This window comes from Marmota marmota, unplaced genomic scaffold, assembly GCF_001458135.2.
Source record: "Marmota marmota marmota unplaced genomic scaffold, marMar, whole genome shotgun sequence".
Lineage (NCBI taxonomy): Eukaryota > Metazoa > Chordata > Mammalia > Rodentia > Sciuridae > Marmota > Marmota marmota.
In genome coordinates, this window is record NW_026000082.1 from 13,730,348 (window position 1) to 13,755,947 (window position 25,600).

At 38.4% G+C, this 25,600-nt stretch overlaps 2 protein-coding genes across 3 annotated transcripts; both read left to right on the forward strand.

Annotated features, from left to right (window-relative positions):
• Positions 1-11: 11 nt before the first annotated feature.
• On the forward strand, positions 12-24,033 carry Txndc12 (thioredoxin domain containing 12). Of its 2 annotated transcripts, XM_048815395.1 has the most exons (8): positions 12-291; positions 11,813-11,873; positions 17,800-17,852; positions 18,876-18,949; positions 20,267-20,336; positions 21,397-21,480; positions 23,170-23,208; positions 23,812-24,033. In XM_048815395.1, the coding sequence occupies exons 1-8, from the start codon at positions 195-197 to the stop codon at positions 23,817-23,819; spliced, it is 486 nt and encodes a 161-aa protein (XP_048671352.1). In that variant the 5' UTR covers positions 12-194; the 3' UTR covers positions 23,820-24,033. The 2 variants fall into 2 exon arrangements, with proteins under 2 accessions (XP_048671352.1, XP_015340491.1); XM_015485005.2 differs by having other exon boundaries at positions 17-291; positions 23,170-24,033.
• Kti12 (KTI12 chromatin associated homolog) lies at positions 11,813-15,232 on the forward strand. Its single transcript, XM_048815393.1, has 2 exons — positions 11,813-11,873; positions 13,486-15,232. Exon 2 carries the CDS (start codon positions 13,659-13,661, stop codon positions 14,712-14,714), a length of 1,056 nt encoding a protein of 351 aa, XP_048671350.1. The 5' UTR covers positions 11,813-11,873; positions 13,486-13,658; the 3' UTR covers positions 14,715-15,232.
• Positions 24,034-25,600: the final 1,567 nt, after the last annotated feature.

Consider the following 25,600-nt stretch of genomic DNA (forward strand, 5'->3'; position numbering starts at 1 on the left):
CTCCATCCCAAACCGGACCCCGGAGGCACCACCCACATCCGTCTAACATCACTTCCTTCAGAGTTTGGAAAAAAAAAAAAAATCTGAGAAAGAGAGGGTCTGGGCTGACCCCGCTCTAAGGAAAAGAAACGGATCTCTTGCGGTGACTCGGGCCCTGTGTCGGGTTAACCCGGTGGTCCCGCGCACCTAGCACCATGGAGATATGGCCTCGTCTCGGGGCCACCTGTTTGCTGGGCTTCAGTTTCCTGCTCCTGATCACCTCTTCTGACGGACACATTGGGCTTGGAAAGGGTCAGACTGCATTCTTATCTTAATCTTTACTGATCCGGGGCCCCAACCGAATAGGACCCTTCCCTTGTCTAACACTGTTCCCCTCGGGTTTTCTTTCTTAGGCTACGCCAGATTTCTTTTTTTTTTTTTTTCTTCCGCAACCGCACCTAGAGTTTTGACTATTTCTTGGGGTAGGGAGTAGTGAGTTCGGGAAAGGTAAGATGGGGAAGTTATACTTAAGGTCTCTATTAATTTTTGTATTGGGGGAAGAAATAGTCTGTAAATTAGAAAAAGCATGTTTAAGAGCCCAGCGTAGTGCTGGGCACTTGGTAGATCCTCAGGAATGGTCACATTCCCTTCCTAAAGAAATAGCGTCCTCGGGAACCTACTGTGTCGAGATTCCAGCCTTGGATCTGAAGATTCCTCACTCTTCCTTGAAGAGCTAGGCTACTGCCTCCTTGCCCTGGGAGATGAAAAGAAAAGGGCCAGATGAAGTATAGAAGTTCTGCTGTTAGAGGGCCACCAACAGTTGTCTTTGGTGTGGTTCAGCCAGTGTGTCTAGAGAAACTGATTTTTATTTTTTATTTTTCTGAGGAGGGAATGATCGGTAGTTACGAATGGAGGTTAGTATCCCAACTCCATCCCATTACCTACATCTTCATTCACAATTTGAACACCTTTCTCCTCATCAGCTCTTTCTTGGTTGAAAGTTGGATCCACTGAACTCAGGGTTTATGCTTTTCTAAGGGGGTTAGTTATACTTGGATCTCACCCCCTCTTCCATTTTTTTTTTAACTGACCTGACTATATGGAATGATTCTGCGGGAATATTTTTTATTGTTTTCTCTTATCCTCCTTATCTTTACATTCCTTCATGGGTAAAGACATTCTGTGGACTTTCAGTGGACTGAATGCATCCATTTCTTCCTTCAGTATGTAATTTTTGATCACCTACTATATTTCTGGCATTGTCCAAGGCACTATCAATGAACTGGACAGATAAGATTCCTGCTGTCATGGAGCTTATATTCAAGTCAGAGAAAGAGAAAGTAGTGTAGACTCTTTGACAAATTAATAAGACAATTTCAGCTGGGCAAATGAAACTGTGATAGAGTAGGAAATAGTAGAAAGGTTTAGGAGGATGAGGGAGGAATTAACTGAGTTAGGAAGATCAGGGAAGGGTTTTCTGAGGTTTCCATCTCAGTGATGAAGCCTGCACAGTGAATTCCATTAGGCCAGAATGTTTAAAATACACTAGTAATATTTACAGAATGTTCTTAATCCCATTGTAAAATAGGTTACTGTTTATTTAGAATAAAATATTAAGTACCGAGGAAGACGGAAGACTATGGTGTTAGGATGTGAGTTTAGCTCGGAATTTTAATGTGTTCTGACACAAAACCAGTTGCCTTGTCTCTGGGTCAGGAATTTGAATGAGTCACAGTTGGGGAATATTTCTCTCTTCCATGATGTCAGGGGCCTCAACAGACTGGTTATTTCTCTCTGTGGTCTTTCTGCATGGGCTAGTGTAGGCTTCTTCCCCATTATGGTAGCTGGATCCCAATAATGAGTGACCCAAGAGAATAAGATGGAAATGCATAGCATTTTTATTATCTAACCATATAGGTCATATGGCATCACTTCTACTATACTCTGTGGGAGCAGGTTCAAGTGGAAGGAACATTAACATCTATACATGAAATAGGAGGCACACTGAAGTCACATTTGTAAGAGGAGCATGTGAGATGGAAGGTTTTATTGTAATTATCTTTGGTAAATATTATCTGCCACAGTGAGCCAGGACCATTTCAGCCTTGTTAATGCTCAAGAATATTTGTTGCAAGAAAAAATGAATGGTAAATATGATTGTTATGTCCCCTGTACTTTTAAAAACAAGTAAGTAGGCAGTTATATGACAACATATATGGACTTTGAGAAGGAAAATACCAGATAACTGCAGCAGTACATAGAACGACAACTCAGGGTAGGGGGGTTGGGTTTTGAGAATTCAATGAAAAAAAAAAAAAACATTTAATATTGTGTCACACACTTAAATGTTAACTGGCATTATTTCCTCCCATGGAAGAATGTTTAATTATTCCTTAAAGGAATTATAATACTTCAGTTTTTTGTTGTATGTATTTATTATACATGGATTCTTGGGACATAGATTATACCCCACTCACCCCCCACCCAAATGCTACCTGAAGCAGTAGTTCCTGAAAATTTTGATGAATGAGATTTCTTATCTCTGTTAGATGTTTCAGTATCTCTGACTCTTTTCAGAAGATGGCCTTGTGATTTGCAGAGAGGAGAGAATGAGTGTCCCCACTGTTTTAAGAAAGCACAGTGGTGTGGAGTAAGCACTACATAGGCATTGGGAGGCCTGGATTTTAATCCTCTCCTTGCAGAGGGAGAAACTAGAAAGCTGTCAGTAGAGGCAGTTTGCTCTCTGGCGCAAAACATATAGATGATTTTGTCAAGTCTCTAGGATAAACATTTGGCACTAATACTTACAAAGTATTTACCTTCCACTCGGTATCCTGTTCACTTTCACAGCAACCCTGTGGGATTAATATTTTCGTTAGCCATATTTTGCATTTGTGAGAATAGTAAATGGCTGAGCTAGGATTCTAACTCCGGTCTGTCTGACCTTTTGTTATTCAGGTTTTATCTGCTGGGAGAGGGTGGATAATACTTTTCTTATGTCTTTAGCTTACACTCATTAAAACACTTTTTAGAATGAAAAGCTTGGAAATGCTGATATAAATGCTGTATTTAGAAATGGTTGCTTTGCCTTTTTAACTGTTTTAGGAGAAGAACTGCTGGCATGGGAGACTTTAGCTTACTTTACAGAAAACTGGCATAAATTAAATGGCTATGCAGCTGACACTTTAGGAAACTGGACTATCTTCAGGTGTTCCATGCTGGCATAGGAGTGAGTGTGGGTGGTTCTGGGGAGTGGATGATTTTAGTAACAAGGTAAAGTAGTGCACCTGTATAAATTCTTTTTGAAGGAGAAACCAAAGAACTCAAGTTTTACATAATTGAAGTCAGTATTCTCATTGTGCTTTGGTGAAGGTTCATTCCTTCATTCATTTCTTCATTTAACTTTTGCTACAGAAGCAGTAAAGTGCAGTGAATATTTATAACTACAGACTCTGAAGTCAACCTATATTTTAGTTCCAGCTCTGTCACTTACAGGCAGTGTAAGGTCAAGCTATTTAACTTAAGTTTCCTTATCTGTAAAAAAGAGGTAGTTAGAGTTTGTACCTCAAGGTTATTGTGAGAATTAAATAAGTTAATACATGTAAAAGCATTAAAAAAGTATCAGGGGGCTGGGATGTGGCTCAAGCGGTAGCCTGGCATGCGTGCGGCCTGGGTTCGATCCTCAGCACCACATACAAACAAAGATGTTGTGTCCGCCGAAAACTAAAAAATAAATATAAAAAAAAAAAGTATCAGGTACATAATTAATGCCATGTAGGTATTAGTCATTATTAATATTGTTATTATCATTATACTATTAGTATCATTATAATTATCACCTAAACTAAGCATTCAATAAGTGATGATAGGGCTGGGGATATGGCTCAAGCGGTAGTGCGCTCGCCTCTCATGCATGCAGCCCGGGTTTGATCCTCAGCACCACATACAAACAAAGATGTTGTGTCCGCCAAAAACTAAAAAAATATATATATAAATTCTCTCTCTCTCTCTAAAAAAAAAATAAGTGATGATAGTAGAGTGTTTGTATTATACCTCTTAGGGGTATACTTCTTAGGGGTATTGCAATAGATCAGCTTGGGAAGTGTTGGGATACTGGAAAAGCCTGCTGATTAGAAATTAGAAGACCAAAATTTCAGATGGCTTCTGTATTTTTCTAGAACTCAGTAAAGTGAGAGGGTTGGAGTAATTGGTCTCTAGGATTGTGATATTTTAAATGTATTAAATTTAACTTATTAAATTTAAATAAACTTAACTTATTAAATTTAAATAAAATTAAAAACTGAGGTCCTTAATTAACTTAGCCACATTTCATGTATTTAGTTGCCACATGTGGCTAGTGGCTACCATATTGAGTAGCACAGGTACAGAGCATTCCAATCATTGAACAGTGGTGCTTTGGTGTCTCTATTAACAACAATCTCCCCAACTGTAAGAATTATCACCTAGCTTCTGGGTAGCCCAGGTTTGTGGAGAAACAGTGTAATCTGATGTTAATCTAACTTCCTTGATTTTCTTTTGGTTGGCATTTGCCTGTTATCTGTTTCTGAATTACACCACCATTGACTTTTGCAAGTCCTGTTTTAGGTATATCTTTATAAACATCATAAAGGTAGTTTGGATTTTTTTTTTTCAAAGCTAAATCTGACAGTTTCATCTTTTAACTTTAATTGGTGAGTTTAGTCCACTTATATTTGTTGTTATTATTGACAGCTGCTCTTTTATCCAGTTTCCATCTCTACTACTATTTTTCCTATGCTTTTTCCATTTTTCCCCTTTTTTTGGAGGTTGAGCATTTACATGTTCTTATTTTATCTCCTTTATTAGTTTGAAATTTGGTACTCTAGTCCTTTTACTAAATACTCTTGAATTTTACTATCTTAATCCCCCCAATGGTAAGGGTTTCTTAGAATATTAAGCTTCAGTCAGCCCCTCTTTACTTATAAGCAGTTGTTCAGTAATTTAGTTCAGTTTTCTAAAACTATGAATTGGGCTTTACAAATTTTTATGAATATTTAGATTTAACTACATGTTTACCCATGTACTTGTTCACTATTCTTGTATATGGGTTTTTTCCTGATATTTCCTATCTAAAATGTATCCTTTAGCTATCCTTGTAGTTTTCTCTCGTAGGGGACTATTTCATTCTTTCTCCTGTATGCAAATCTCCAATACTTTTCCACAATGTTTATTTTCAGTTAGTGACCATATTCCCATTTAATAGAACATAAAGGGGGATCATAGGAGGCTTCCAAAAATTCTCACCATTTCATTTACCCACCAGTACTTCTTTTCCTGTTACTTGATAAATCATCCGTATTTCTAGCAAGGGCTAATCCCTTTACTTTAGTACTAGATTTCGTCTCACCTACTTAATGGCATTTTACCAGGGAGTCCTGTGTCATTAATATTTTTTCTTTATTGTATCATTTATATCAGCTTTTAACATCTGTCTTTGCTTTTGCACCCTATATTCACGGCAAATCTTGTTGACTTTGTCTTCAAAATGTATCCAGAATCCAATATTATATTCCTCCTAGCAGGATTGCTCCTTTTGAGGACTGAGAGGGAAGGATCTTTTCCAGGCTTCTCTCTTTGGCTTGGAGATGACCATAATTCTCTCTGTGTGCATATCTGTCCAAATTTCACCCTTTTATAAAGATACTAATCATACTGGGTTCAGGTCTTCCCAAATAACCTCATTTAAATTTGATTACCACTATACTGATCCTGTCTCCAAATAAGGTCACATGTTAGGACTGTACCTTTCTTTAGGGGAAGGGGATACAATTCACCCTATAATAAATACTCTTTTGCTATCTGTTTTTAGCACAGAAGCTCAAAAATCCATAATACACAAATTACATCATGTTATAACTGCTCAGAACCCTCCAGTAGCTCAGGAAAAGCCTGACTATCTGCCTTTCTGCTTTCTGTCCTTCCATTCCTCCTGTATTAGGAATTGAATCCAGGGCTTTGCACATGCTAGGCAAGTGCTCAACTGCTAAACTATATCCCTAGCCCTTTTTATTTTATTTTGAGACAGGGTCTTCCTAGATTGCCCAAGCTAGCCTTGAATTTGCAAGTTTCATCTTAGCCTCCTGAGTAGCTGGGATTGTAGGTGTATACTACCATGAGTTAAAAAGTCATTTCTTTTATGGGGCTGGGGTTGTGGCTCAGCACACGTCTTGCATGTGTGGGGCACTGGGATCGATCCTCAGCACCACATTAAAAAAATAAATAAAGGTATTGTGTCCATCTACAACTAAAAAAACATTTTTTTAAAAAAGTCAGTCTTTATAATGACCTGTAAGGCCCTCCATTGTCTTCCCTCTCTTTGTCTCATTGACCTTATCTTCTTTTTTAACAGATAGTATTGTGTAATGCTTAAAAACAAAGAGTCTAAACCCTTCTGCCTAAGTTCAGACTCTCAGCTCTGACATTTACAAGTTAGGTGACCTTGGGAAAGTTATTTAAACTTTGTGCCTCAGCTTTCTTTATATATATATATATATATATATATATATATATATATATATACACACACACACATATACACACACACACACACATATATATTAGTTTTAGGTGGATACAATATCTTTATTTTACATTTATGTGGTGCTAGAGGATCGAACCCAGTGCCTCGTGCATGCCAGGCAAGCATTCTACCACTGAGCCACAACCCCAGGCCGTGTGCCTCAGTTTTCTCATCTGTAAAATGGGATTGATGAGACCGTCTACCTCATAGGGTTGGGAGGATTAATATTTTTAAGGAACTTAGTGCCTGGTATGTTATATCAATAGCAAATACTTGTAGTAATTAATATTACTATTCTAAGCTATCATAGCTGAGGAAACATTTTATAGTGTGGGAAAATTACCTAACATACCCAAAGTCATATGACTAGTAAGCAGCAAAGCCAAGATCCAAACCCAGGAGTCAGGATCCAGAGTCCATGCTCTTGACTATTATATGATCCTGTTGAATAAATACTTATTTATTGAAATAATAATGAGTGGTGAATACCTGATGGTGGTGGGGGGGAAAAAACCTTGCAGTTTATCTAAACATGTCTGCTTTGTCCTTATGCTTGAAAGATAGTTTTTTTAGAGTATATAATTCTAGGTTTAGTTATTTTCTTTTAGCATTTCAAGATGATACTCTTCTCTCTTTTGATTTATATTGTTCCTATCAGTATAATAGCATAATTATTGATCTTTTGTAGGAAATATGTCATTTTTCTGTTGTTTATTTAGGTACTAGAGATTTAACCCAGTGGTGCTTTTTATTTTTTGAGACAGGGTCTCACTAAATTGCTGAGGCTGGCCTCGAATATGTGATCCTTTTGCCTCAGCCTATCGAGCTGCTGGGATTGCAGGCATGCGCCACAAAGCCTGGCTCTCTTTGACTGTTTTTAATATCTTCTCACTCAATGGTTTTGTCATTCTACAGTTTCACCACCTTAAATAATTGTGTATGCTAGACTTAAATCAGTCTCTGTATTCTTGGCCTCTCTTTTTTTTTGAGAGAGAGAGAGAGAGAATTTTTTTTTAATGTTTATTTTTTTTTAGTTTTTGGCAGACACAACATCTTTGTTTGTATGTGGTGCTGAGGATCGAACCTGGGCCGCATGCATGCCAGGCGAGCCACATCCCCAGCCCTCTTGGCCTCTCTTAACATTGTCTGTTTTCATGGCTCTGGTCTGCATCCTGGATAACTTCTAATATATCTTTCCACCTGTCTCTAATTTGCGTTTTACTCTATCCATTATATTTTTTGAAAAATTGGTAGACTTTATTTTTCAAGCAATTTTATGTCTGCAGAAAACTGAGCAGAAAATACCCACATATGCCCTTTCTCCTCTTTCTCCCCATCTTTCCTTGTCAACATTTTGTGTTAATATGGTACATTTTTTACAGCTGATAATCCAATATAGATTATTATTAACTAAAATCCCCAGTTTACATTAGGGTCCACTCTTGCTATTGTATGTTCTGTGGGTTTTGTTTTGTTGCAGTACTAGGGATTGAACCTAGGGTGCTATACCACTGAGCTACATCTATACCTCTTTTTTATTTTTTGAGACAGGGTCTCTCTAAATTACAGAGGCTGGCCTTGAACTTGCAATACTTTTGTGTCAGCCTCCTGAGTCTCTGGGATTAGGATGTGCACCACCATGCCTGGCTGTTTTGTACAAACTAGGTGGCTTAAACAACAGAACTTTATTTTCTTAAGGGTTCTGAAGAGTACAAGTCCAAGGTCAAGGTGTCAGTAGGGTTGATTTCTTCTTGCAGATGACTGTCTTCTCTGTGTTTTCACATGATCTTCCTCCAGTTTACATCTGTGTCCTAATCTCTTCTTATAAGAATTAGAGCTGGAGCCCATCCTAATGATCTCATTTTAACTTAATCACCTCTTTTAAAACTGTTTCTTCAAAAACAGTCATTCTAAAGTACAGGAGGTTAGAATGTAAACATATGAATTATTTTCGGGGTGCATAATTCAGGCCATAATAACATGTATCTGACATTACAGTATCACATAGAATAGTTTAAAATCACTAAAAAATATCCTATGCTCCACTTATTTTTTTTTTCCTCTCCCCCATGAGAGAATGAACCCTGACAACCCTGATCTTTTTGTTATTTTCATAGTTTTGACTCTTACAGAATGTTATTTAATTGGAATTATATAGTATGTAGCCTTTGGGTTATTTCTACAGATTTTGGTACCATCACAAATTTGTCTATTTATGTGTGTGTATGTGTGTTTGTGCATGCCTGTTTCTGTGATTCCATGTATTTCTCTAACATTTCATATATTCCTATTTTTGTATTTTGTGGCTGATAATCCTGATAGCTGAAGTCTTCAAAGTGTCACTCTTGCTTCTATTCTTACTTATGTTGACTTGTTTTCTTATATCTTTATTGAGCTATGATTGTGAGCCCATAATGGCTATTTTTTTTTTTTTTTTTAATAAAATGTTGATTGTCCTAGAGGATAAAGTAGGGAATGCTTCCCTCCAGAAAGGTTCGGCATTTGATTCATCTACCAGAGAGTACTAATGATGGGAATCACTCTAGCCATATTTTTTGAGAATTGGGTTAATATGGGAGTCTCAGATTCTCCATTTGCCATGTTATAATGAATATTTACTTTCAGGGCAGCCTTACCATTTACTGGTTATTCACTGTTTCTCATCTGATTTTTAGCTTAGTTTGTGTTTGTGGTGGGATTTCCATTATTACAGTGAATCCATTCTGAAAGTCTGTTTATGTATGATTAAACTTTTTTGTAGCAGGATATTCTTTCAGGTTGGTTGGTTGGGCACTATGCTGAAGCAGGATTCAGTCATCTTAGTTTAGGTATTGTAGGTAGAATGATGGTGATCACATTAGACACCTTCCAGTTCTGGGCATCCTCCCAATTTCACTCAGTCATTTGCTCTTCAGGATCAAACTTTGGGCCCTAGGCAAGTGATATTTTCTCTTGGCCAGCAGCCCATGCTGTTGGGAATGAAAAGTGATGATGGTAAATTTGGATACTGCCTCCATGTGCTAATCTGGATGAATTTTTATTCCCTTGAGGTAGCACAGATGAAAATTAGATTTGAATTTATTTCTGGGAAAGAATGATCTGGAAGACAGATTTAGCAGCTGAAAAGGCAGAAGACTGAAGGTTAAATCTCAGATTGGCCATTGAGTAGCAATGTGATCTAATAACAGCTGATGATAACTTCTGAGCCTTAGAAGTCTCAATTTTAGGGCTGGGATTGTGGCCTGGTGGTAGAGCACTTGCCTAGCATGTGTGAGGCACTGGGTTCGATTCTTAGCACCACATAAATAAATAAATGTATTTTGAATGTATTTTAAAAAAAAGAAGTCTCAACTTTATGTAAAGAATAGCAAAAACTACTACCTACTGATTGTACAATATGTTCAATACTGTGTTGAGATTTTATATTTCTTATTTAATATTTGGTAGTGATCTGATAAGACAGAACTATTATGCTTCTTCCCAACCCCCTACCCCAGTGCTGAGGATTAAACCCAGGACCTCACACAGGCTACGAAAGTGCTCTAACACTTTCGAATGAGCTACGTTCATTCTCAAGCCCACTTATGCCTATTTTAATGATGAGAAAACTGAAATGTAGGGAAGTAAAGTGGGTTATTGTTAAGGCCAAATTTAAATGAGTTAGCACATGTAGTATGCTGGTCACAGATAAACTGATTAATAAATAACAGCATTTTAGGATCACTAACATTTTCTGGATATAAAAATTAAGACTTTTATGTGTTTTGGCCTAGATAAGATTTGTTTATTCAATAACTATTTTATAGAGCACTTGTATATTCATGTGTATTTTATAGAGAACTTGCTATATTCATGTGTACTGTTAAATATTAGGGAAATGGGAATGAAACAGATATAGGCACTCAGGGAGCTCCCCTTGGAGAGAGGGAGATGGATACATAAATATTTACAATTCAGTCTGGGAAGTGCTGCAATGGGAGGAGAAGAGGCTGGTTTGGGAGTTAGGGGAGATTTGTAAGAATTGTCCTCTTATTACACCTGAAGACTGGAGGGCAGGCTGGGAGAAAAGGCAGAGGTAAAGTGATTATGAAATACTGAAGGGAAGAGAGTGCCTGCTGCATTTATTTATTTATGTATGTATGTATGTATGTATGTTTGTTTGTTTGTTTGGTTGGTTGGTTCTGTAATGCTAGGGAGTCAACACAGGGCCTTGAAAATGCTAGGCAATTGCTCTGCCTATGAGTCACATCCCCAACCCACATGCTGCATTTAAAGAAGTAAAAGTATTTCTGTGTATGGGGTTTTAGGAAAAGTGTGGAAAATGACTGGAGAGGTGGGCAGATGCAATATTCTCAAATCTTCTGCTTCCAGCCTTGGACCTTTATCTTTAGGGCTCTGGAAAGCCTATGAAAGTCTTCTTATCTGTCAGTGATGTGATTGAAAAAGATCACTCTTGCTAAATTGTGGGAATACTAACAACAATCACTTAAAATGCATTACCTTCTTTAGTCCTTACATCCAACATTCTGAAGTATGTATTATTGTCTTGATTTTTCAGATATGGAAATTGAGGCTTGGAAAGCTTACTTCACTCATAAAAATTCACACACTTACTGGGAAGTGGAGTCCCATGTCCTTCTGACTCTAAGTTGTATTGCTATGTCACCTTCAACTAGTTATGATTTGTTATGACCTACTTTATGTTTACCGTATGGAAAATTCTCATTCATGGATTCTTTTTCTAGTTTTGCTTTTTTTTTTTTTTTTTTTTTTTTGGTACTGGGGATTGAACTTGGGGGCACTTAACCACTGAGCCACATCCCCAGCCCTATTTTGTATTTTATTTAGAGCCAGGGTCTCACTGAGTTGCTTAGCACCTCACCATTGCTGAGGCTGGCTTTGAACTCGCAGTTCTCCTCCTGCCTCAGCCTCCCAAGCTGCTGGGATTGCAGGCGTGCGCGCCCTGCTCATTCATTCTTATAGTATTACTGGCATACTCTGTGATAGTTTACAAAGCATTTCATTTCATTTTTTAATTTCCTTAAAAGCTATTGATTGGGTGGTGTTATTTCCATCTTATAGATATGAAAACTGAGGCTTGGGATAGGGGACTATTCATGGTCTCTCATTTCTATCAGGGAAGCTGGGTCTTCAACACAGGCTATTAATAGAGGAAAGCCTTTTTGTGGGTATCTCATGAACATGCCACACTACTTTTTTAGGTCTGTGTCCTTTATTCATTGTGTGAATGTTTATAAGCCTTATTTGTTCCAGGTTTTGGGGATCATATTCACTGGAGAACACTAGAAGATGGGAAGAGAGAAGCAGCAGCCAGGTACAAAATATGCTTTAGATTATTTACGGTGGTAAGACTCTTTCTAATCTTCAACATAGCATTAATTTCAGATGAAGGGCTATGCCAAGGCAGAGCAAGAACTGCATAATTGCCTCATAATAACAACAATACTACTAGCTAATCCTTACTAAGTGCTTAGTATATACAGATATTAAATTATATGAATTAATTCACTTGATCCTCACAACAACTCTATGAGGGGGTACTTTTTGTTACCTTCTTTTTAGAGATAAGAAAACTGAGGCATAGAGCAATTAAGTAATTTACCCAAGATCACACAGCTAGTAAGTAGCAGAGCCTTGATTCCGACCCAGGCACTTCCTTCAGGGCCTGTACTCTCAACCAAAATACCATACTGCCTACTAGACTCAAGTAGTCTCCTAGTCCAAGTGGGTTTAGTTTATGTGCACACAACTCCGACCATGAGGAAGAAAAGGCAGGTCAGGGGAGGGAAGTCTAAGCACTATTTTATAGGCATTGATTTATTTAATCTTTACAATCTCTGAGTTGATACACCTATGAAATAAATTATCATTTTATAGAAAAGGAAATTAAAATGCAGAAAAATGAAATAACTTGCTGTAAACTACTAAGTGGAAAAGCCAAGACTTGCATTTTCTCTTCTACAGTGTACTGGAGCCATACAAAGATCTACTCCACTCCAATATGTGTTCCTATATTATACATACTCATAATTTCAGATATACAAACTCACATTTCTAGATCTACTAAACTATAGTGTTTCCTGCTCCTAGAACAAATCTACAGATTCCAGGCTCTGAGTGTCAAATCTTCTGCAGCAGAGTTGCCAGATTTAGCAAATAAAAACAAAGGATACACAATTAAGTTTGAATTTTAGACAAACAATAAATAATATTAAATAGGTCCATGCAATTTTTGGACATACTTATACAACTGTAAAAAGTTTTTTGTTTATCTGAAATTCAAGTTTAACTGGACATCCTGTATTATATCTGTCATCTCTGCTCAGGAGAAAAATTTCAAGTTCTTAAAGTCTTTAATGATTTCTCTGGGCAGATGTTCTCTTTTGTTCTTTTATAACCCAACCTATACCCACCCATTATAGCATTTATTACTCTGAATTCTGAATGTAGGTGCTTGATTCTTCCTATTCAGACACTTGATCTCCTGCAGGGGCACTCTTTTATTTTCATCTCTAAATCCCCAGCCTTGGAGATGTTGTATAATTAAAATGATTATTGAATAAACATTTACTGAGTGCCAGTAGGTGTGAGTGCACACATGAGCAAAACAAGTATTTATCAATTGCCTTATGTATGCTAAATATAAGTGTTAGCAGTTTTGCAGTATTTAATGCTCATTAATAAATAAATGGGGGCTGAGGTTGTGGCTCAGCCATAGAGCGCTTGCCTAGCATGTGCGGGGCCCTGGGTTCTATCCTCAGCACCACATAAAAATAAACAAACAAAATAAAGGTATTTGTCCATCTACAACTAATAAATAAATAGGCGGGCTCAGTCTTCGACCCAGGGAGATCACATTCTCCGGAAGTCTGTAACTTTTAGCATGAATAACCGATGTCATTCTAGTCTCTGCATCTCCTTTCTAGTAAGCTGGACCTGGACCTAATTGATTTAGAGCCCCTGTTTCTATAGAAACGAGAAGTCTTGCCAGTCCGTAAAACAGGAAGTGCAAACCCGTTTGTACTTCCGGTTAAAATCCGTGACGTAGACAACCCGGAAGTTGGCGCGACGAGTTTGCAGATGGCCGCTCCCTGGTAGCATGCCGCTTGTGGTGTTTTGCGGGCTGCCGTACAGCGGCAAGAGCCGCCGTGCAGAAGAGCTTCGCTGGGCATTGGCGGCTGAGGGCCACACGGTATACGTGGTGGATGACGCTTCGGTGCTAGGCGCGGAGGACGCGACCGTGTACGGCGATTCTGCCCGTGAGAAGGCTTTGCGTGGGGCCCTGCGAGCCGCCGTGGAACGGCGCCTGAGTCGCCAAGACGTGGTCATCCTGGACTCGCTTAACTACATCAAAGGCTTCCGCTACGAGCTCTACTGCTTAGCGCGGGCAGCGCGCACGCCGCTTTGCCTGGTTTATTGCGTGAGGCCAGGGGGTGCCAGCCGAGGACCTCAGGTGACTGGCGCGGAAGAGAACCCGGGCCCGAAAGTTAGTGTGAGTTGGAGGCCGCGCGCTGAGGAGGGCGGGAAATCTGAGCCTGCAGACATCAGTACTGTCACCGAACCGGCTTCTATAGTAAATGGGAGAACCGGGGCCCACGGACCTAGGGAATTGGAGCCGGAAGAAGCCGAAGCATCAGATTCTTCAGCTGTAGTGATTGCGGAGCCTGAGAAATCTGTGAAGCATGTGACCAGTGCCTTTTACCCTCCTGAATTAATGCAGGCTCTAACACTGCGCTTTGAGACTCCTGACTCTCGGAACCGTTGGGATCGGCCTTTGTTTACTGTGGTGGGCTTAGAAGAGGCATTACCTGTGGCGGAGATCCGGGCTGCCCTGTTTGAGAACCGGGCTCCCCCACCACATCAGTCTACACAATCCCAACCCCTTGCCTCCGGCAGCTTTCTACACCAGTTGGATCAGGTCACAAGCCAGGTGTTGGCCAGACTGATGGAAGCGCAGAAGTGCGCTGTGCCTGGGGACTTACTAACACTTCCAGGCACCACCGAGCACCTAAAATTCACTCGGCCCCTGACCATGGCAGAACTGAGTCGCCTTCGTCGCCAGTTTATTTCCTATACTAAAATGCATCCCAACAATGAGAACCTGCATCAACTGGCCAATATGTTTATTCAGTATCTGGGACAGAGCTTGCACTAATCAGAGCGGTAGGGGGAATCCGTGGCTTCCACTGTTCTTCTCTAGGAAGAATAGTCTGAAGGTCTGCAAAGCGTGTTATATTAGTGGAGCTGCTGAATTTACTGATTTGTTCCAACTTTCCTGACTGCCCCTGTGCCAGGCCCTGAGTTTACAGCATAAGTTTGAGACTAGAGAGAATCCTGGCAAATTTCTCCATAGAAAACAGCTCAAGTGGTCAGGGATTGCTTAGATTGGATTGGTATATCACACACCATTGACTCTTCCCATTTGAATAGTGGGTGAAGAGACTGGATGGATAAGAATTGTTTTAAAACAGTTGTGAACAGTTCTGGACTCTGTGCTGGCCAGTCTTTCATATCACAAATCTTTTCTGAGTACCTAATTTTTGCTAGTTTCTTTTTCCTGGGACTGAGTTTACTGATAAACCCCTTGTTTTTGGTCATTAAGTATCTTTGATTTTGTGAAAGCGAAAGACATAACCACTAGGTTATTTCCTCCAATAAAATATTTTAAAAGTAGTGAGTCTGCTCGAGTCTCTCTCATTTAATGTAACTAAATGTTTTTCATGTAATCTAGTGTAATATTGTGTATAAACACGCATTATTGTTATATCTTTGGCTGAACTCTTATTTTAAAAAAAATATTTTTTAGCCATGGTTTGACAAAATACCTTTATTTTATTTCTTTATATGTGGTGCTGAGGATCGAACCCAGGGCCCTGCATGTGCTAGGCAAGTGCTCCACCACTGAACCACGACCCCAGCCCTGAAATTATATATATATTTTTTAGTTGTAGTTGGACACAATATCTTTATTTTTATGTGGTGTGGGGGATCGAACCCAGGGCCCCACCTGTGCTTCGCGAGTGCTCTACCGCTGAGCCACAACCTCAGTCCTGAAATTGTATTTTTATAATGCTCAGTAAAAGATTAGATTGTTTGGCCACCCTAAAGTGACTGTATTATGGCACGTTAATGACTGTTGTGCTTTATTCTGTGTTTTAAGATATGTATCACATTAGCCTTTCTTTCATTCTTTTGTTGGTTTGTTAGAACAAATTTAAGTACTATAACTGTGATAATAAATTATCACATTTATTTTTTAGTTGTAGATGGACACAATACCTTTATAGTTGGACATAATACCTTTATTCCATTTATTTATTTTTATGTGGTGCTGAGGATCGAACCCAGGTCCCCGTGCATGCTAGATGAGCGCTCTACCACTGAGCCACAATCCCAGCCCCAGTACCTGTGATTTTTCAAAGACTAACTAGTCTGTCTTTGCCCTTGAAAAGTTTGTGAGAAATACAGATAGGTGATAATGGGATGAAAAAGACTGGTGGTCAGATGATGATGACAAATGCTTTAGGATCCCAGAGAAGAGAAAGACTAGGCAGTTTGGGAAAGGCTTTGCAAAGGAGTTTGCCAGAGAGAAAAGGGGGAGCAAGACATTCTAGAATGTTCATGCTCTGAAAGTGAATGGAGCTTTAAAACATGGGTTAGATGGGCTGGCTATTTGATCTCTTGGGAGTCTCAGTTTTCTCATATTATGAGACCATTGAAAGTATTACCCTTGAGTTGTTTTGAGGATTTAAATGAGGTAATGAACATACAGCACATTGTACAATGTCATCTAGTAAACGTTTAGCATGTTTTGGCTATTATGGTTAGCTACATCCCACTACCCACTTAAACTTGCCCTTCTTATATGATTTTAAGTCTTTACAAGTACTAGAGGCACACGTCTCTATAGGTTTATAATGGCGTAAGGTGAGGTAATTGAGTAACTCATTTATCACTAAATGAGCTAATTTGTGTATATTTAGATAATATTTATTGGCATAAGTAAATGTTGTAGAAGTGTTTGTTATCAATAATTCCTTAGTGCAATGGAGTTCGATATGGTAAATACAGTTATAGCTATTACCTTGTATAGTATTATGGTGGTATGGTGATAACAGGCTGTGTGATGAAGTAAGCTAATGCCTGCCTATATAGGGCCCTCATATTTAACATTTGAACTGAAAACTTTTAAGAGCTTCATTTAACCAATCTGGTTCAGGTAGATTATGTTGCTTATAATTTAAAAAAAACACTCTTCATCACTGATTTAAAAAAATGTTTAATTTTAAGAAAATTGAAAAAAATACACAAATGTAAGAAAAAAATCCACTGTCTCATCTATAGATTATGGGGTTTTTTGGTTTTGTTTTTTGTTTTTTTTTTTTAGAAAGAGAATTTTAATATTTATTTTTTTTAGTTTTTGGCGGACACAACATCTTTGTATGTGGTGCTAAGGATCGAACGCGGGCCGCACGCATGCCAGGCGAGTGCGCTACCGCTTGAGCCACATCCCCAGCCCAAGATTATGTTTTGATACATTTCTTTTGGGGCTCTATAGTTGACTAAAACCGTATTGAAATTTTATATCTTGGGCTGGGGAGTGTGGCTCAAGCGGTAATGCGATCGCCTGGTATGCCTGGGGCACTGGGTTTGTTCCTCAGCACCACATAAAAATAAAAAAATAAAGATGTTGTGTCCACTGAAAACTAAAAAAATAAAATATTTAAAAAAAGAGGGCTGGGGTTGTGGCTCAGTGGCAGAGCGCTTGCCTCGCACATGTGAGGCACTGGGTTCAATCCTCAGCACCACATAAAAATGAATAAACAAAATAAAGATATTGGGTCCATGTATAACTAAAAAATATTTTTTAAAAAAGAAATTTTATATCTTAGTTTTTAACGTGCCAACAAAAATTTTCATTTACATTTTTAATGATTATTTTTCATGATAATAATTTAGAATTACTGGAACCTTTAAAATAATGTAATTGGATGTTTTCTTCCATTCCAGTCTTTCTATCTAGCTTTATAGGCCAAATCTGCAGAATTTACAGGAATATCAGAATTTATAAATATTTTGCTATCAAAATCTATTACTATTGAATATTTAGATTGTCTTATTATTTTACCAATTGAAATCATACTACAGAAACATCTTTATCTCCATAAATTGGTTATTTTATTAGAATACTTTGAGGAAGTACAATTACTAGATTATAATTTCTTTGTTTTGTTTTTAAGTGGATTGCCTATTATGGTGATTATCCATAAGTCTTGGTGTGGAGCTTGCAAAGGTCAGTAAATGCTCTCAATCTAAAAACGGATCTTAGAAGTGTTGTCAAAGTTAACATTTAATAAATGTTATCACTGATTCTACACAGCACTGTGGTTGCTTTAAGGAACACCAAAGAAATATATGATGTAGATTTCCTTCATGAAATTTGTAATTATATATCTGCAGGGGGCTTTAGGAAGCTTGAGGTGATTAAAGTACAGTTATATAAGCCAGGGATGGTATTGCAGAATCCCAGCTACTCAGGAGGCCAAAGCAGGAGTATTGCGATTTCAAGGCCAATCTCAGCAAATTGGTGAGACCCTGTCTCAAAAAATAAAAAGGACTGGGGATGTAGGTCAGTGGTGGAGTACAACCCCAGCACTGCAAAAAAAAGAAAAACAGCAGCAACAGTTATGTAGAAAATGGAATTAAGTGCTAAAACGGCATGTGGCAATAAATATTAGAGGAAGCTGTACATGGTTAAGGAAGTTGTCTGGTTAAGGAAGATAAGAATCAAACCAAGGTTATATGATTTTGTGGCATATAATTCTTTCTGCTATACTACCCTGCTCCTTTCCCAATCAGGTTTTATTCTTAATTTGGTATTCTACAGTTAAAATATTAGTTAGGAAAGGAATGTAAAATTAGCATAAATAATTGTATAATGTGTGTACACACACATATTTAGTGGCAAAGTGTTGTTACCTTATTACTCTTTTAATAGTTGTTGTTCTGAACCATAAAAGCAAATAGTGATGCTTCCTCTTGCTATTTGTGTATCATTATCCGTACTCTATAAGTGAGATAAAAGCTTCAGAGAAATGAGGTAAGTCACTCAAGGCCACAGCTATGCAAATAAGTGACAGAAGCAGCACCAGCATCTAGGTGCTCCAGTAGTTCTGGTTTTGGAGGGAAGAAAAAGAAGGTTTAATTTATATGAATCAGCAAATGCATGAACTACCAAGGAGAATAAGTGATGCTTAGGCTCATTGGGGTTTGGGTATGATGTTTCTTGTACTCAAAATCGTTTTTCCCCTTCTAGCTTTAAAGCCCAAATTTGCAGAATCTACAGAAATTTCTGAACTTTCCCATAATTTTGTTATGGTAAATCTTGAGGTAAGCCTTAAAGAATTTTTCCTTTTGTGCTATGATTTTAAGACTTTATTGTTTTGGATTTAATAACAGTAAGAGTATAAAGTCATGTTGAATATAGAGTTGATTATCCTATGTTTGTTTTTATCTTGATTTCTCATACTAAGGCTTACATCAGATGTGTTAGTATCTAATTTGGGGAGGAAGTAGAGAGGAGAGCTTGAATAAGATGACTGAATTTTAGGGCTGGGGATGTGGCTCAAGCGGTAGCGCACTCGCCTGGCATGTGTGCGGCCCGGGTTCGATCCTCAGCACCACATACAAACAAAGATGTTGTGTCCGCCGAAAACTAAAAATAATAAATATTTTTTTAAAAAAAAAGATGACTGAATTTTATACTTAGACTAAAAAATGTAATCACATATGAAGATTACAACACCCTGCAAAGTTTACTCATTTGAGCACCTGCTTAGAATTGGACTTTTATGTACAGTCTTCCTATTTCCTCATGAGACATCTTTTATGTACTTCATATAGACTTCAGGAATCCTGAGTCAGAGAATATCAGATCTTAGACTTGGAAGAAATTTTTAGGCCATTGGTATTATTCCCATTTTACAAAAAGGACATCTTAGACCTGAAGAAGGTATGTGATTTGGTCAAAATCATAGAATCTAGTAAATTAAAAAAGTAGGTACTGTAACCTAGCCGTGTTTCCTTTTAGATCATACTCTCCAAGTGTGAAGTTACTTGGATACTCTGTGATGATACTTCTTTCCAAAAGTTTCTGTAAAGATAATGTTTAACCATAGGATTAAAAATCTTCTGAACACATTAACACTTAAGGTTGAGACAGCAAGAGGAGTTGCTTATATAGTTAATGTATAGCCCAGATGCTTACGTAACTCTTCAAAGCAGTTACAATGTAGTGTGGGGAGATAAACAAGTAGAATATGTCAGTCTGTGGTAAATGCTACCGCCAAAAATAAAGGAGAAGATGGCTTGCAATTCTAGGTAAGTGGAAGAAAAGGCAACATTTGAGTAAAAATTAGAAGCAGAAATAGGAGTGAGCTTCTGATGACACAGGAAGTGTGTTTAGACATAGGGAAAGAGCACGTCCAAAAGCCTGAATTAGGAGCATATCTGGTTTGCTGAATGACACCAACAAAAAGCAGATTAATGGGGCTGAAGAAGTCTTAACAGGGTAGAACATGAAGTTTGAGAAGTGTCCCAAGGGCAGATCATGTAGGGCCTTGCAGTCCTGAACAAGAGAGGAATCTGAAGGTCCTTGAGGAGAGGGAGGACATGATCTGATGTAAGGTTTACATTTATTCTTAATAGGATGAAGAAGAACCCAAGGATGAAGATTTCAGCCCTGATGGGGGTTATATTCCACGAATTCTTTTCTTGGGTAAGGCAAAAATTTTTAATTGGGAGATTCATGATGTAGATAGAGAAATGATGCAAGAGACCGAAGTATATATATAGTTGTGAAACTATACTGGGATGTCCAAGAACAAATAAAAACCAGTTTTAAGAGAGGGGAGTTCCAGGGCTGGGGCTGGGGCTCAGTGGTAGAGTGCTCGCCTCTCACATGTGAGGCACTGGGTTCAATCCTCAGCACTGCATAAAAATAAAGATATTGTGTCCAATTACAACTAAAAAAAAAGGAGTCGGGGGGAGTTCTGGCCAGGCACAGTGGCACATACTGAATCCCAGAGGCTTGGGAAGCTAAGGCAGGAGGATCGTGAGTTCAAAGCCAGCCTCAGCAAAAGTGAAGCCTTAAGCAACTCAGTGAGACCCTGTCTCTTAATAAAATACAAAATAGGGCTGGGGATGCGGCTCAGTGTTTGAGTGCCCCTGAGTTCAATCCCCGGTACAAAAAAAAAAAAAAGAGAGAGAGAGTTCTGAAATCCAAACCTGCAGGTTTGTGGGGAAACTTTTTCCAGTAACTGCTTTTATGAGCAATGAGAGGAGTTTGATCTTCCATTTATTCATTCAACAGTCATTTTGAGCATTAGCCATGTCAGACACCGTGTGTGACACTGCAGGGCCAAGGATAAGCCACAATTCCCATTCCTGACCCTGTGGTGCATCTGAGGCAACAGAATAATACAACCAAGCAAATGTCTTTCCACAAACAGTTTTATAAGAGATAGTTAGTGACCACCTAATCTTGGCTTTATATTTGGCTGGATTCTATGGGGGATACAAATAAAAATGTTGGCCTCATCATTACCAAGCAGAAAAAAAAACGTGCTAGAAAGATGAAACAGCATGTGCCAAGGCATGGGACAAGGTGGTGGGCATTGTTCAGGGAATTGCAAGGAATTCATTGTGGTTACAGCATGAAATGTTAGGGATAGGGCAGTGAGATAATGGGCAAACATGGGGAGGTTTTATTTCCTGGAGGGCCTAGTGTATTATATGTTAAAATTATTGCAATCCCTGTGCCCTTTTTTCTACAATAGATCCTAGTGGCAAGGTGCATCCTGAAATCATCAATGAGAATGGAAACCCCAGCTACAAGTATTTCTACATCAATGCTGAGCAAGGTACTGTTTTGCTTGAGAAATTGGGGAGGATTGCTGCTAGATTTAACTAGGATGAGCCATAATGGGCAAGGTCTGTGATAGGAACTTAATCTAACCTGTTAGCCAAGCAACTCCTGCATGCCTAGCTTTTGGCCAGATCCTTTATAGGATACAGGAGAAAGATAACATGGACCCTTCCCTAGAGACAACAGGAGGACATTTCAAACTATGGAAATGATGTATGAGGGGGATATCGCCCAACACAGAGCGTTTGTAAGGTTTGCTAGAGGAAATTGTGAGTGGATTAAGTCCTGAAGAATGAGACACAGCAAAAGAATGGGAAAAGCATGTTCCAGACAGAGTGGCATCAGTACAGATAGGCAAAGGAAGGTTGAAATAATCTCAGTTAGGCTTTTTTGATCTCTAATTCTGGCACACAGTCATCTTAGGGGAAGGGTTGGATTTCATGCCATGTTTTGTTACTGTTTTCCTCCCTTAGTCTTCCTGATCTATAAAAGAATTGTTTACCAAGTTGCCACGTGTCCCCAATTGTCAAACTGCCAGGTTGAGGATCACTTTGTTTTTGAGTCCTTGAAACTCTTATTCTCAGAATAGGAAAGGGGAAGAGATGTGGAAATATTGTCATCACCTTTTCTGGTTAAGGAGAGTAGCATATTCTTTAACCAAATGAAGATCTTAAGAGATTGGTGTTAGAAGGAGATTTTCCACACAGAGAGTGACAGCTGAGTTTTAGGTCCTAAACTCTTGTCCTTCGAGATTTGCCTTCTCTTAGAATTTTATCCAAGTTACCACTCCCCTCTCCACACTGGCATAGTCCAGTGTGAACACAAGACTCTTCCCTGAGTTCCTGGTGGCGCAGCTGACATGAAACTGGAACATTCAAACCTGTCTTAACTAGAGACACAGGCAAGACAAAAGGAAAATATCACTATATTAGGAGCTAATGGGTGTGCTTTCCAAGATTTACAGACTCTGGCTCAACCTAGTTTCCAGCCTGTGTTGTGTAGGGGTGTTATTGTAGAACCACCACTCATAGGCCTATATTGAAATCATTGCCCTTCTTGAAGTGCAAATCCATAGGAGAGAGGCCCTGAGATATATAAGAAATTTCATCTCCTGTCTGCCTGAGGCCTTCCTTCTAGGTTTCTCTTTTATTTTGCCTGAAAACTTGGCTCCTTTCATGTATAGTTGATAGTAGAAATGACTACATGCTTCAATGGAGACCATTCCCTCAGAATGCATATATGCATACATACACTCCATCATCAGTATAACCTGTAACTTCTACAGGGAATGAAATAAATGCAACAGTCATCCAAAAAACAATGGGGATGGTAGGAAGGTGTTCTCTTCTCTCCTCCTTATTATCAAGTGAACATAGAGGAAATCAACTCTAATCTTAGAGGGTAAGCCAGGGTAACTGCTAACATTTTTGTAGGACTTTGTAATTTATGAAGCACTTCTATCATCCACTTTTTAAAATATGTGTAGAAATAAGTGGGATTATATCATTTTATAAACAAGGAAACAGATTCAAAGAATGATATGCTAGGACTAAAATTTAAAACTAGATGTTGAGTACAGAAGTTGTGTTCTTAAATATTTCTCCTAAAACATTTAAGAATCTATATTGTGTTCAAATATCAGATATTAAGTTGTGCTTCATATTTTTCCCTCTTTATTTCACAGTTGTTCAGGGGATGAAGGAAGCTCAGGAAAGACTGACAGGTGATGCCTTCAGAGAAAAACATCTTGAAGATGAATTGTAACACAGATATATCCCTTCCTTCATTAAAAATAGTGTTCTGGAAGGAAAGCAGCAGAGGAGGGAATATTGAGGAATTGCCCAAAACAATTAAACTGACCAGGAAACCTTTTTTCTTCCTACACTGGAAGGAGCTCTCTCACTGTGGAAGAGATCTGTTAAAAGAAGCTGGTCTGATTGTTTGTGGATCCAGCAGTGTGGCAGACTTGCTTCTTTTGCTCCCTGTCACCTAAATGTCCATCTGTCTTTGAATGTAAAGAATGAAACCTGACACAGAACTTGAGCCACTTGGAGGTTAATACCTCACTTACACTTCAGTATTTTGAGTCTTTTCCCATTTCCTCCTGCTTTACTCACCTTAGTGGTGAAAGAGACTAGTAGCATCTTTTCTACAATGTTAAAATGGCCGGAATAGCAATTTTTAAGAAAACAGTAAATCCTAAATGTAAATCAGTAATTCTATCCCCTGTCAAGGAGACCAGCCTGTTTTTTTGTCTTTTTCTCCTGGGAATAATCTTGGGCTTCTTCCTGAATCCCTGCATCCTCCTTCCTCTTTTCCTGCTCAGGCTGTTAGCATGCATGCGTGTGCAGGAATGACTATGTGCTTGGACTGAGCCCCAGCTGGAAGCATGCTTTCCCTTATTACTGTTGGAGAAACTCAAACCTTCAAGCCCTAAGTGGAGCCATTTTTGTCAAATCATCAATGATATTTTTGTACTGGGGTTAATCCCCCCAAAAAGATAAAATATTAATTGTTCATTAAACTTTAATAAAACTTTAAAAGGAAATGTGCTGTGATGGCCTTTTTGTTATTATTGGAGAATGGAGGGAGGGAGGGAAATCACTTCAGGAAGAAAACTAACCTTGGGCTGGGATTGTGGCTCAGCAGTAGAGCGCTAGTGTAGCACGTGCAAGGCCCTGGGTTCGATCCTTAGCACCACATAAAAATAAATAAATAAAGGTATTGTGTCCAACTACTTCTAAAAAGTAAATGTTAAAAAAAAGAAAAGAAAACTAACCTTGAGGGCCTGCTCTAGGAGTCCTAACCAAGGACTCCTGCTCTTTCACCATCCACGTCCTAAAGCCAGTGCTCTTCTCTTACACTTGTTTTTTGTTTTTTGGGTTTTTTTGACATGGGGTCTTGCTACAAAAAAAAAAAGAAAAGAAAGAAAGGCAAGTAAAAACAAAGGTCAGCAGCTTGGGAGGCTGAGGCAGGAGAGTCACAAGTTCAAAGCCAGCCTTGGCAACTTAACAAGGCCCTAAGCAACTTCGGGAGATCCTGTCTCAGAACAAAGGACTGGGGATATGGCTCAGTGGTTAAGCACACTTGGATTCAATCTGGTACCCAAAAAAAGTATATTTATGGGGCTGGGGTTGTGGCTTAGAGGTAGAGCGCTTGCCTAGCATGTGCAAGGCCCTGGGTTCGATTCTCAGCACCACATAAAAATAAATAAAATAAAAGTATTGTGTCCAACTACAACTAAAAATAAATAAATAAATATTTCTTTAAAAAATATATATTTATATGAAGTTATAAAAGAGGCAGAACTTATCAATAGTGTGAGAGTGCACATCTGGCATTGGGGGAATGGGCCGGAAGATGGATTGACTGTAAAGGCACAGGAGGAAGTTTCTATGGTGATGACATGGCTACACAGGTGTACACACTGTGCAAATTCATTGAACTGTAAACGTGAGCATTTTATCATGTAATTTATACATTTGACTTTAAAATACTCATTCAAGTCTAGGGATGTAGTTCAGTGGTAGAGCGATTGCCTAGCATATGCAAGGCCTTGGTTCAATCCCTAGTACTGCAAAGTAAATAAATTTTTTTTTAACCCTGCTTATTCCAACTTTCTAAAATCAAGTTGTTCTTAGAGACAGTCTGATTTAAATTGATTAAACAGTGAAAAGTGGTTGGCTACTTAGGTAATACGTAAGACTGCCTAATAAATTGAAAGAAAGCCAAATGTTTGATTAAAATTTGCTTAAAGCACAAAATGTAAATACATTTTATCAAAGCATATTATGTCTATAAAGATTTTCTTGGATCTTTCTGAGGAATTTGGGTTATACAAGGTACTTCTAAGGCAAGTGAAAAAGTCTGAGATGTAGTTAATAAGTATTTAGTTAAGTTTTTGTGATATACTTAGAATGCCTCTATTGAACAAGTAACAAATTTTCTTGCAAATTGGATGCTTTATGTTTCTTTGTTTACAATGTTGTTGAAAGAGGACCTAATTTAATTATCAAGGGATATGTTTTTTAATATTAGACCACTGATTTGGGGGCATAAAAGAGTTCAAAGAATTTAATGTCATTGCAATAATGAAACTTTTCCCATCTCCATGA

Coding starts and splice junctions, on each gene's coding strand:
- Txndc12 (XM_015485005.2), top strand. CDS start 195: ATGGAGATATGGCCTCGTCTCGGGGCCACCTGTTTGCTGGGCTTCAGT. Junction 11,874..17,799: donor AAGAGAGAAGCAGCAGCCAG/GTACAAAATATG, acceptor TTTGTTTTTAAG/TGGATTGCCTATTATGGTGA. Junction 18,950..20,266: donor TTGTTATGGTAAATCTTGAG/GTAAGCCTTAAA, acceptor TATTCTTAATAG/GATGAAGAAGAACCCAAGGA.
- Kti12 (XM_048815393.1), top strand. CDS start 13,659: ATGCCGCTTGTGGTGTTTTGCGGGCTGCCGTACAGCGGCAAGAGCCGC.